Source organism: Prionailurus bengalensis, chromosome B2, assembly GCF_016509475.1.
Source record: "Prionailurus bengalensis isolate Pbe53 chromosome B2, Fcat_Pben_1.1_paternal_pri, whole genome shotgun sequence".
NCBI classification, from domain to species: domain Eukaryota; kingdom Metazoa; phylum Chordata; class Mammalia; order Carnivora; family Felidae; genus Prionailurus; species Prionailurus bengalensis.
The window spans coordinates 29,813,596-29,824,674 of NC_057349.1; the positions used below are offsets into that span (position 1 = coordinate 29,813,596).

At 49.5% G+C, this 11,079-nt stretch overlaps 1 protein-coding gene across 4 annotated transcripts; it reads right to left on the reverse strand.

Moving 5' to 3' along the window:
• Nucleotides 1–1,752: 1,752 nt before the first annotated feature.
• Nucleotides 1,753–10,891, reverse strand: CDSN (corneodesmosin). Of its 4 annotated transcripts, none has more exons than XM_043591045.1 (3): nt 10,757–10,891; nt 8,181–8,603; nt 1,753–2,806 (listed from the first exon to the last, which is right to left on the reverse strand). In XM_043591045.1, the coding sequence occupies exons 1-3, from the start codon at nt 10,839–10,841 to the stop codon at nt 1,920–1,922; spliced, it is 1,395 nt and encodes a 464-aa protein (XP_043446980.1). In that variant the 5' UTR covers nt 10,842–10,891; the 3' UTR covers nt 1,753–1,919. The 4 variants fall into 4 exon arrangements, with proteins under 4 accessions (XP_043446980.1, XP_043446981.1, XP_043446978.1 ...); XM_043591043.1 differs by having other exon boundaries at nt 2,605–2,806; nt 7,126–8,603; nt 10,757–10,887; XM_043591046.1 differs by lacking the exons at nt 8,181–8,603; nt 10,757–10,891 and adding an exon at nt 3,012–3,258.
• Between the last annotated feature and the right edge of the window lie 188 nt (nt 10,892–11,079).

Below are 11,079 nucleotides of genomic sequence, written 5' to 3' on the forward strand. Positions count from 1 at the left end.
CTATGTAAACGTGTATAAATTGCTTAAGCTCTCTGGGCCTCAGTTTCTTCATCTTGTAATACCTTCCTCACAGAGAGTAATGAGGGTTAAATGATGGAGTGTACAGAGCATTTTATGAGCTGAGAAGTTCTACGTGGGGTTTGTAAGGAAATGTCAGTGAGGCTCTGGGAAGGCCAGACAGGAGGACAGATTAGACTTGGTGTGCAGCTCTGTAGCTCAGGATAAGGTATAAGAAGAGACAAAATGGGGAGTCGGGGTGGGGAGGAATACACTGATCGGCCCTTGGTCCAGACTCTGTGGTGCTACGGGTGTAGAAGTGAACAAAATAGACACATGGTGCCTACACTCTAGGAAGTATGGGGAACAGAAGAGGGGGGTGCTGACTTGGAATTTGGTTTTTTAAAGTAATCTTTACATCCAATGTGGAGCTTGAACTCACAACCCCAAAATCAAGAGTTGCATCCTCCACCAATTGAGACAGCCAGCCACCCCTCTGACTTGGAATTTAAAAGTGCAGATCATTAACCAGAAAGAAGGACAGAGAGAACTGAGACCCCAAGCCTGAGAGAATGAGCTTGGCCTTGTGGGAGAGAGAGAGAGATGCTGAAAACAGAACCACCTGCCCCAGAACAGGAAGAAACCAAGAGTCCAAGGTGGGAAAGAATTGGGGGAGCAAGGTTTAAGTGATACAAAAGGGAGTATGGTTGGTAATGGAAGGTGCCCTGAGAAGGAGTTCTTGGAACAAGATGGAGTATTGTGGCAGACACTGGGATCCGAGAACTCTCTCTAAGAACACCCATCTCACAGTCAGGCACACATCTCCCCATCTCTCCAATTCTGGTGTTTGTTCTTCTCCTACTTCCTACCCACAGCCTAACCAATTCTGGGACCTGGGGTGATCCCCACACTATCTGCCTGGATCACTCTGGTGAAGTACATGCATGGCACAGGGAAAGACATGGCATGGCCACCAGGAGTGTGCCCTTCTGGAAACCCCATCACACCTAGCCAGCTCCTGCTAACCTCCATCTTCACTTCTTGCCCCTCCCTGCCTCACTCCAACTCCTGTACAGGGTGCTGAGCTCCAGGGAAACCAATGGGCAGGCAGAGAGAAAACTGTGTGACCAGAAGACACTGTGTTATCAACTGGGAATAAAAGCTGCAAACACAGCTGCAAGTAGGATTGTTGACTCCAAGGTTTTTCTTTCCCTTTCCCTTCTCCCTTTACTTTCTTCCTTTATTGAGGTGTACTTTTCATTCAGCAAATGTTCAAAGTCTTGGTTCTCTAGGGCACAATGTGCCAAGTGATGCATGTAAGGGAAGACATCAATGCATCCTCTGTTTCCAAGAAGCTTGTGTTTCTGGGGAAGAATAGATAAGCAGAGACAAAAAATGAATTTCTCTGACTCTTATTCTCTGAATCAAAGGGTATTCATTTCCCACTTGGCTGTAGTACTAACTTCTTGGACCTCACCCTTCCCTCCTGTCACAGGTGCCATCTCAATTAGTCCTGCTGCCCCTTCTCCCCTCTTCAGATTTCAGGACAATTCTGGAACCAGCTCTCTCACCTCACCAGGGTGAGACCATGAAGCTCCACCCTCAAACATCTAGACTTTGATCTTTTGCAAAGAATAGGGGACAGCAAGAGAGTGTCTGCAGATCCTAGAGAGACATGGGCATGGCTAGAAAGTGGGAATGGACAAAAATCACTTTACTTTGCACCCAGAAACAAAGACACAGTGAATGAGCAAATTTAGTAATTGCTTGTGTTTTATTGGAGATCAGCATTTGGGGAACAGGGGAGGCAGTGAAAAGTTGAGATGGTGCTAGAAAACACACTGGTTGAATCTTGATTTAGCTCATACTGCAAGGGGAGGGAGCAGGACTCCATTCTCTGATTTCCAACTTAGGATTTTCTCTTAACCCCACTGTGACCCAGGGTTTTGAGGACTGGGGAAGCCAGCTGGGATGTTCCAAGAAAAGCCAGTAGGATGGAGAACTCTGGGAGGAAATTGATTATTAATAACTGGGCGTAGATGAATATTCCCCCAGCTGCCTCCTGGATACCAGTTAAGATTTCCCCAGCTAGTACCTGGATACCGGTTAAGATTCCCCCAGCTAGTACTTGGGTATTGACTATTGATACCCCAGATTCCTACAAGGTGTGGCATGGGCCTTGTTCCCCATCCAGTTCCAGGACCTCCACCTCCCCAGGACACACCTGGATTTAGGGTTCCCCAGGGATGCCCAGGCAGCAGTGGCTGTTGAATCCTGTTAATAAGAGAAGGTGGGCATTGGGCAAGGATTTCTCTCTGGGCTCCCAGCACATTAGAATGGAGTGGCCATCTAGACTTAGAGTCCTGGTGGAGGTGTAGAGCCTCAGGTACTGGGCCTGTGGAGCGTGCAGAGGACCCTGCAGGCAAAAGACTTCTGCCCAGAGGGAGGGCAACAGCACCAGGAAGGAAAGACAGTTTTTCAGGCAGCACTTCCCCCACGTAATCCTCAGTGGCAGCAGCCCTTATCTGCCAACGATCCTCAGAGGGCCAGGGATCCATGGAGGGCAGCTCCTCAGTTGGGGGCCACCTCTGAACCCCAGAACCTCTTTCAGGTTGGGAGCCATCTGATGGAGAAGCATTGGGCTTCAGAGGAACACTTGTTAAATCATTTAGCCCAGGGTCTGGCTTTGGCTGAGGAAGTTCAGAGTTGGAGTGGCTGGTCAAGGAAGGTTGCTCAAGCAGAGGTAAGCTGGTTCCCAAGTCTTGGAGAACTTTCTTCTCCACTGCACCAATGCTTTGGGCAAAGAAGCCTGAGGAAAAGGGAAGAGGAGACAGCCAATGGACTGGATGTTTGGTTCCAATGCCTTCCATAATTCCCTGGTTCTCTTTGCTCCAAGCCCCTTCATTTTCCCCAGGGACCCAAGGGACCCTCCTGCCTTTACCCCTTCCCTCAATTCCAGCTCTGCTGGGGTCCCCAGTCTTCTCTGGTGCAAGGGTTGGGCACAGCCTCCATACCTGGGAAATGAAGACAGATCAGAAGAAGGAGGCCCAGAAGAGCCCTGCTCCCCACCATGCAGCCCTGCATCTTGTTCAGCTCTAACATTTCCCTCTGCACCAAGACAACCAGCCCTTTATGCTCTCAGTGGGGCAGAAACAAGCTGAGCCAGTGGTTGTGCAAATAATAAGTCTTCACATTCCACTCTCATTCCTAATGCAGTCTGTGGCAACAGGTGCCACTTGAATGTCCCAGGGAAGCTGGGTGTTTCCACTCCCAGATCCTTTCCTCAAGTTCCCCACCCCTTCCTGACCCAAGTGTCCTGGTTCACAGCTTATCACTGATTGCCAGTCCTACCCTGCCCTGGCTTCCTACACCAAGCATAGGAGGATCTTTGCCATTGGGGTCGCAGTATCTTCATTGCCTTCTCAGTAATAGAAACACTTGATTCTCTTCACTTTCTCTTTGGGATCCAGATCATTCTCTTCCAGCACCCCTTTCTCATGCATCCCTATAGCTCCTTTACCTTGACCCCAACCAACAGGAGTTGTGCAGTGCAGAAATGCCCCCCATCAGAGAGGCTACTCCTAGATGACACCTTGTATCTAAGGAAATAGATCCGGTTTCCATCCTTAAGAGATGATGGTGTATTGGGAGCACCTGAATGGCTCAGTCGGTTAAGCTTTTGAGGGTCCAACTTTGACTCAGGTCACGATCTCACCATTCGTGAGTTTGAGCCCCACATTGGGCTCTCTGCTGTCAGCACCCAGCCCACTTCAGATCCTCTGTCCCTCTCTCTCTCTGCCCCTCTGCTGCCTGTGATCTCTCTCAAAAATAAAATGAATGGGGGCACCTGGGTGTCTCAGTCGGTTAAGTGTCCAACTTTGGCTCAGGTCATGATCTCACAGATCATGGGTTTGAGCCCCACATCGAGCTCCATGCTGACAGCTCAGAGCCTGGAGCTTGCTTCAGATTCTGTGTCTCCCTCTCTCTCTGCCCCTCCCCTGCTTGCTTGGGCTCTATCTCTCAAAAAATAAATAAACATAAAAAATAAATTAATTTTAAAAATAAATAAACATTAAAAAAATAACAAAATAAAATAATATAAAATAAATAAATTTTTAAAAAGAGAGATGATGGTATATTAATTTCCTACCACTGCTGTAACAACCACAAACTTAACGGCTTTACAACAATACAAATTTATTATCTTACAATTTTGAAAATCAGAAGGCTGACATAGTTCACACTGGGTTAAAATCAAGGAGTCACCAGGGCTGTGTTCCTTTCTAGAGGCTCTAGGGGAGAATCCATTTCTTTGCATTTTCCAGCTTCTAGAGGCCACCTGCATTCCTTGGATTATGGTCCCCTTCCTCCATGTTCAAAGCCAAAAACAACAGGATCTTCTTACATTGCATCACTCTGACCTTTTCTTCTTCCCCCTTCCACATTTAAGGACGCTTATTGACCCACATTGACCCACCCAAATAATCCAGGATAATCTCTCTAAGGTCAGCTAAAAACCTTAATTATGTCTGCAACCTTAATTTCCCTTCACTATGTAACCTAACATATATACTCACAGGTTCTGGAGATGATGTGGGTATCTTTGGTGGTGCTGGGAAGGACACCATTCTGCCTACCACAGATGGTCAAATGGGTCCACAGAATATAAGAAATACTGAAAGGGAGTAGATATTCCCAACTAACAGTACAGGAGGATGTTTAAATGTTGTCAAATGGCCATGAATTGATAACTGAAGCTGGGTGGGACAAGCATAGGGTTTCATTAATTCTTTTGTCTACTCTTAAATATGTTGAAAATTTTACAATAAAAAGTGTTTAAATGCCTTCATTTTCTCTGTTGCTTCCAGGAGCACCTAGACTAGACTTCCCTGGTTACATGAAGTCTAAAATAAGCTGTTAGATTTTCCTTTTCCATCCTCATCCCCCGCCCCTGATGAATGGGAACTCCTCCTCAGAACTGGCCAGTGGGGGGCAGTGTCCTTTTTGAGTGACATCCAGCAGATTTGCAAAAGCCCTTGACCTTGACCACACCAGAGACTAGAGGAATCCTCACATCAGAGTCTGTACCCATCCTTCAATTGTGGTGCATGGAGCCTCTAAGGGCCTTGATGCCTTTCATTGGCTGCAGTCCAGGGCTAGATGCCAGGCCAAGTGTGACTCACCAGTGATGAAAGAAACAGGACTATTCTGCAGCCCTTCTCTGTCTTCAGCCAACCCTGCAGGTGGCTCAGCTGCCCCAGGTCATTTCTAATCAACGCAACACATTTCTGCTGACTGGGACTTGGAATTTCAATAATAGTCCTAAATTTGGGACCAGCTAACACTATCCAATAGGAGGGAATGAATTAGATCCTAGGGTTGGGAAAAATTCCTTTGTAGTCAGAGGTTCCAAGAGGTGGCTTGTGCTTTGTGGTGAGGCCCTTCCTAAAGGGACAAGCATAGCCTACTCTCCCCTCCTTGGGTTATAAGAACTTCCTTGGCCTCAGCCTCCTCCCTCTTCCCCCCCCCCAACCCTCACCTGCTGCTCCAGTCTCCAAAACACAGTTGTCTGGCCCTCACCACCCTCTGCTTTCTCTCTTTTCTCCCAAAGAGGCCACTTCCATTTTCCACTATAGTTCTCTGCCTTCTCACCTCCCATAGGTCTTACTCTAGAACTGCAGCAGAGGCAGCAAGAGTGTGGAGGTGGAGAGGACACTTGACTCTGTTCTACCATGGGCTGGGGCATTTTTATGTAGGCTAGTGAGTCATCATGCTTGGCTGTGCTCCCTGTCATGCTCCCCTCCTCTCTGTCTTCTTTTACTCTCTCCACCTCCAGCTCCCAGAATAATGCCCACCTGGGCTCACACTCAGTCACCAGGAATCTGGTCTTGTTGTTGTATTCCAGCCTTCCCAAGGTCCCAAGTGCCCCCAGAAACCCGGAAACCAATGCTCAGACTCCCAGAGAAGATGGCATCTAGTAAGTGAGGCAAAATAATGGTGGAAAGAAGGAGTCTACATGGAGGAGGGATGGAGAATAATTAGGGCCCCATATAGGGAGAGGGGAAGACCCCAGGGTGAATGGGGAGTGGAAAGAGAATGGATTTCCTGGAGCAGTGAGAGAGGAAAGAAAAGGGAGGAAGGACTTTGGAGACCACCCTCTGCTTTCAGTTCAACAAATATTTATTGTTTTCCTCCTTTGTGGGAGGAGCTATAAAGTATAAGAGAAATACTGGTCTAACTTATGAGTGAAAATGGGGGACACGGGGATCTCTAGAAGCATAGGAGTGCATTCCTCAGGCCCTATGAGGGCCTAAAGGACTCCAAGAAGTCAAAAGTCTGCATCTAGTTCACACAGTTTATTGAGCCATCTGTCCAGGGTCCAGAGAGAGCAGGAAGCCTACTTCAGTCTCCAAGCATGTCCTCGTGTCTCCCTCACACAGGGAAGCATCTGAGCATTGAGGGAAATTACAGGCAGGAAGGGGGTCTAAGACGGAGATCTAGAGAGTCAAGGAGCATTGGGAACTCACAGAAGGTGTGATGAGCTCTATAGCGGAGGGTGACAGTGGAATTGGGAGTGTAAGAACCCCATGACATGGCATGTTGGTTGACCAGATGGCAAAGGGAGGTCAGTGAAAAGTGGTCATTGCTTTCAGGTAACAGTTTGTACTTACTATGCTTTATTTGGCAAATAAGGAGAGTGGGCATGACTTATTCAGGAACCAGAGTTACTCTGAGACATTTCAGGGGTTTCCCAGGCAAAAATCTGAATGGTAGGATTAGCTAATGGATTGTATTATCTGAAAGAAATGACAGAGGAAATTTTAGGGAGTGGTTATCTGGCAGGGAGGGCACTATAGTACAAAGGGAATCTAAACAGTAGGAGAGAATGAGGAAATGGATTTGGAGTCTACAATTTGGGAAGATGAAGAAAAAAGAGGTGATAAGGGGCCTTTATCATATTGGAGCAATGGAGGAAATAGAACAGCTCTTTGGGAAGGAGGAGGGAAACTGAGCTAACCCAATGCCTGGGCCCCTGGACTTCTCCCAACTGAGAGATGGTGTTTGTGTATATACGTGTATGCCCACACATGCACATATGCAAAGGACGACTTATGGACTGTCAAGTACCTCTCCTTGGGGTAAGAAAACTTCAGGGTCAGCTAGCTGGGGTCCCAGAGGCTTCACTTGGGCCAGGATGTCCCGGATGGATCGGCAGGGGATCTTTCCAGAGCTGCTGGAGCCACAGGGCTTGGCACCAGCTGAAGGATCAGGTTGGGGAGAACCATCGGGACCCCCACTCAATGTTGAGGAGGAGACAGAAATGCAAGGGTGACCAGAAGAGCTGGACTTGTTGCCACAGGGATGAAGGATGATTTTGCCACTGGATTGGGAGCTGGAGCTGCCACTAAAGGAGCCAGTGCCTGGTGGGGAGCAGGGCCCCTGTGAAACACCGCCACAGGGATGGAAGGATGAACTGCTGGAAACGCTAGAACTGCTGTGGACTCCAGAACTGGAGAGGGAGCAGGGCCCCTTAGAGCCAACACCACAAGGCTGAACCCCACCAGAGCCCACTGGCTGGAACACAATAGCCGAGGAAGCTCCTGATGGGTAGATGTTGGAACTAGAAGAGCTGTGGCTGGGGATGATGGGATTGCTGGAGAAGTATTTGCCCTCAGAGATGGGGGGCCCAGCTGCAAAGGAGGGGACCCCTGGAGAACCTTTGACAGGATTATCTTTGGTGAAGTAGCCCACAGGGTAGATTTTGCCCCCACTGTACGTCATGCCTGGGACCAGATAACTGTCAGAGGAGCCACCCACCACCTCATAGCTGCCATAGGATTTGTCTACAGAGGTGATAGGGGGGCAGGGCTTGCCTGGAAGGCCACCACTGCTACAGGGGGAACCTTGAGCCAATCCAGGGCCACCAGAGCCATGCTGCTCCACCACCACCACCACTGGCCTTTGACCCCCTGACACGGAGTGGGAGCTGGAGATGTAGGAGCCTGAGTGTGAGACGATGGGCCCCCCACTGCAGGGAGAGTCGGAGACATCTGAACTACAAGGGCGTAAGTTAGAGTTGACTCTTTGGCCACCGCTGCTGGATATCCAGGAAGTTTGGGAAACAGATGAGCTTGAGCCTTCTCCAGACTGGGAAGAGCTTATTAGTAAGCGGGAAGAATCACCACTGATTGGTAGAGCTGAGCCAGACCCTGGCTGGGAACTGCCGCTTCCCGACTGGGAGGAGCTGCTGCTGCTTCCTGATTGGGAGGAGCTGCTTCCCGACTGGGAGGAGCTGGATCCTGAGGAGTAGCTGATCTGGGAATACCCTGTTCCTGGCTTAAATAACGAAGATCCTGAAGAACCACCCTGGGCGACACTGGATCCGCTGGAGCCACCACTGGAAACACCAGAACCACTGGGGCCACCACCAGAGCTGCCACTGGAGCCACTGGAACCGGAAATGGAACTGCTGGAGCTGCTGGAGCCACTGTGGCCACTGAAGCTACTGGAACCACTCTTCCCAATGAGACAGGGGTCATTGGGGGAGGTGATACGCAAGTCCTTGCAGGGGTCTGAGAAGGTCCCGATGCTCTTAGCCAAGGTCCCTGAGGAGGAAGTAGTGGTTAGTAAGGGCCAGAGTGGCTTGGCTTGCCCCCTCAGCTTTCAAGCCCATCTGAGTCATCTGCTTCTGACTTCTTTCAAGCCCATCTGTCATCTTCTCTGGCTTCTCTGAGAGGAGCCCAGGGAGAGCTTGGGGTGGAAAAGGAAGAGAGAACTGGCTGTTGTCTGTAAAGGTAGGGCAGTTTCAGTGTTCTGGGAGGGGGCAGAGACAGAAGCCAAACATCTACCAGAGAAAAAGAAAATGAGACTCCAAAGCAGGAGGTATTAAAGAAAGATAAGAGAAACAGAGAAGTAACAGGAGCTAAAGGAAGGACCCCAGAGAGACAAAGCATGGGAGTGACAGAGACTCCTCAAGATGGGGCATAAGTCCTGAGGGAGAGAATCCCAGGTAAGATTGAGGGACCAAATGGAAAGAGAAGACAAGACAAACAACAACGGACTGGGAAGGAGAGGAAAAGTAACAAACGAGACTGAGAAAAGAGGAAGCCAGTGGCAGAGGGACTAAGGTAAGGGCTAAGGTACTTGAGGACTAAGATTCAGTCACCAGCCTCCTTGGGAGGGTCCAGGCTTGGATAAAGGGTTGGAGTTCTGTTCCCATCTCAGCATTGCCCACGCCAGGAAATCTGGGTGGGGGCCAGAATGTGGGGGCACTCACTGTTGCTTCAGAACCTGCTGGTACAGCATGACAGGACACCGCACCCTGAGCCACCCTTGCTGTCCTGGCACAGCCCAGGGACACGAAGATGGAACCCTCCTCCCAGGCTCATGACCATTATCAGCTTCCTTCTCTCTCCACCCAGCTATCACACCATGCCTGCCTGCCCCCCAGTCTCCTGTCTTTACATCCCTGACAGATGTGAAACCACTTCTTTCTTTAACCAACCCTTTGCTTCTAACCCCAGGCTCACCTTACCCCCAGTCTTCCTCCACTCAGCTCCTAAAGGTCCCAAGCAGTGTGGGCAGAGTTTCATACTAGCGAGTGACTAAACCTCTCTGAGCTTTAGTTTATACATTTGGAGAGGTCAAATCTGCCCACCAACAACCAGTTTCTCCTCAGTCTGTGATGTCCCCATTCTCTCCTCAAAGAGAAGTTCTCTGTGTCCCCCTCCACACCAAATCCCAACTCTGCCTGCAGCCTCCCTCATTCAGCTGCACTAATCATGGAGAATTCCTGCTCTCCTTCTCTGCTCCACCAAGCCACATGGTCTGCATTCCACCCACGGGGCCATGGGCAGCGTCACTGCAAATACCTGGTGGTCAACAGCAAAACCCCGGTTTGGATGGAGCCTGGCTTTACTGCTTTCTAATTTGTGATCTTGAGCCAGTCTCCTAAATTGGCCTAACCTCAGTGTCTTCAGGGGTACAATGGGAATAACAAATCTCTCATACAGTTCTTCCGATCAAAAGTGCTAATGTAGGGGTGCCTGGGTGGCTCATTCTGTTAAGTGTCCAACTCTTGATATTGGCTCAGGCCACGATCTCACGGTTAGTGAGTCCAAGCCCCACGCTGTCAGCAAAGAGCCTGCTTGGGATGCTCTCACTCCCTCTCTCTCTCTGCCCCTCCCTTGTTCACTTTCTGTCTCTCTCTGTCTCTCTCAAAATAAATAAATAAGCTTTTTTATAAAAGTGCTAATGTAAAGTGTTGGAATAGTGTCTGGCACATGAAAAGCATTCTATAAATGGTAACAAGTATTACTATTAAATATACAGTCTTCATCTTCTAGTGTTCTAATAATTGATAATAGTAATAACAACAATGACCAACATTTATACAACCCAACCCTCTAGAATTTCCAAAGCACTTACATACATACATTATTTAATTTGAGACTCAGAGAAACTAGAGCTAAGTGTTATCATTAACCCTGTTTTAGAGTCTCAGAAACTGTGGCTCAGAAAATTTACGTAACTTACCTGGAGTGACAAAGCAGTGAGGAGCAGTCCCCAGACTGAAGCATCAGATTCCAGAGTCCCTGCCCTTCCCCCTTGCCAGGTCTTCTCCCGGTTTCTCCCTGGATGGTGCTTCCTCCCACCTCCCACCACTGGATCCCTCCAGTCTCCTCTGACCTGGTGTCTGCATCCTTCCTCTGCTACCTCTCCCTGCTTTCCTTCACTCCCAGGGTCCCCAACCTCCTACCTGGCAGGAGGAGACCAGCCAGCAGCAATGCCATCATTCCTTGCCCTCCCACACGCCCCATCTGGGGTGCCCGCGAGGAGCCCATCTTGGACTGTGCAGCCTTCTGACAGCAACTCGTGGACAGCCCAGGGCCTTTATGCCAGGGCTGGACATTCTCTGGGCAGGAGTCACTGTGGGTAGGGGTGGGGAAGTGGAGGGGCAGGTGCCCGGGGCAACTTGGTGTGGTTGGGAGGAGCTGAAGTAATCGGTTGGGGCATCTGCCTACTCAGCGGCAGAGGTGGCTTCAGTGTGGGGTACCTGTGGCCACGGAGCCCTTAATGATT

Bases quoted from the DNA above. Each gene is read 5' to 3' on its own strand.
- CDSN (XM_043591043.1), bottom strand. From the start codon at position 10,841: ATGGGCTCCTCGCGGGCACCCCAGATGGGGCGTGTGGGAGGGCAAGGA. The intron at 8,604-10,756 runs GTAGGAGGTTGG...CTTCCTCCTCAG, and splicing joins GGCTGGTCTCCTCCTGCCAG to GGACCTTGGCTAAGAGCATC. The intron at 2,807-7,125 runs GTACTTGACAGT...CCTTTTCCTCAG, and splicing joins TTTTCTTACCCCAAGGAGAG to GCTTCTTTGCCCAAAGCATT.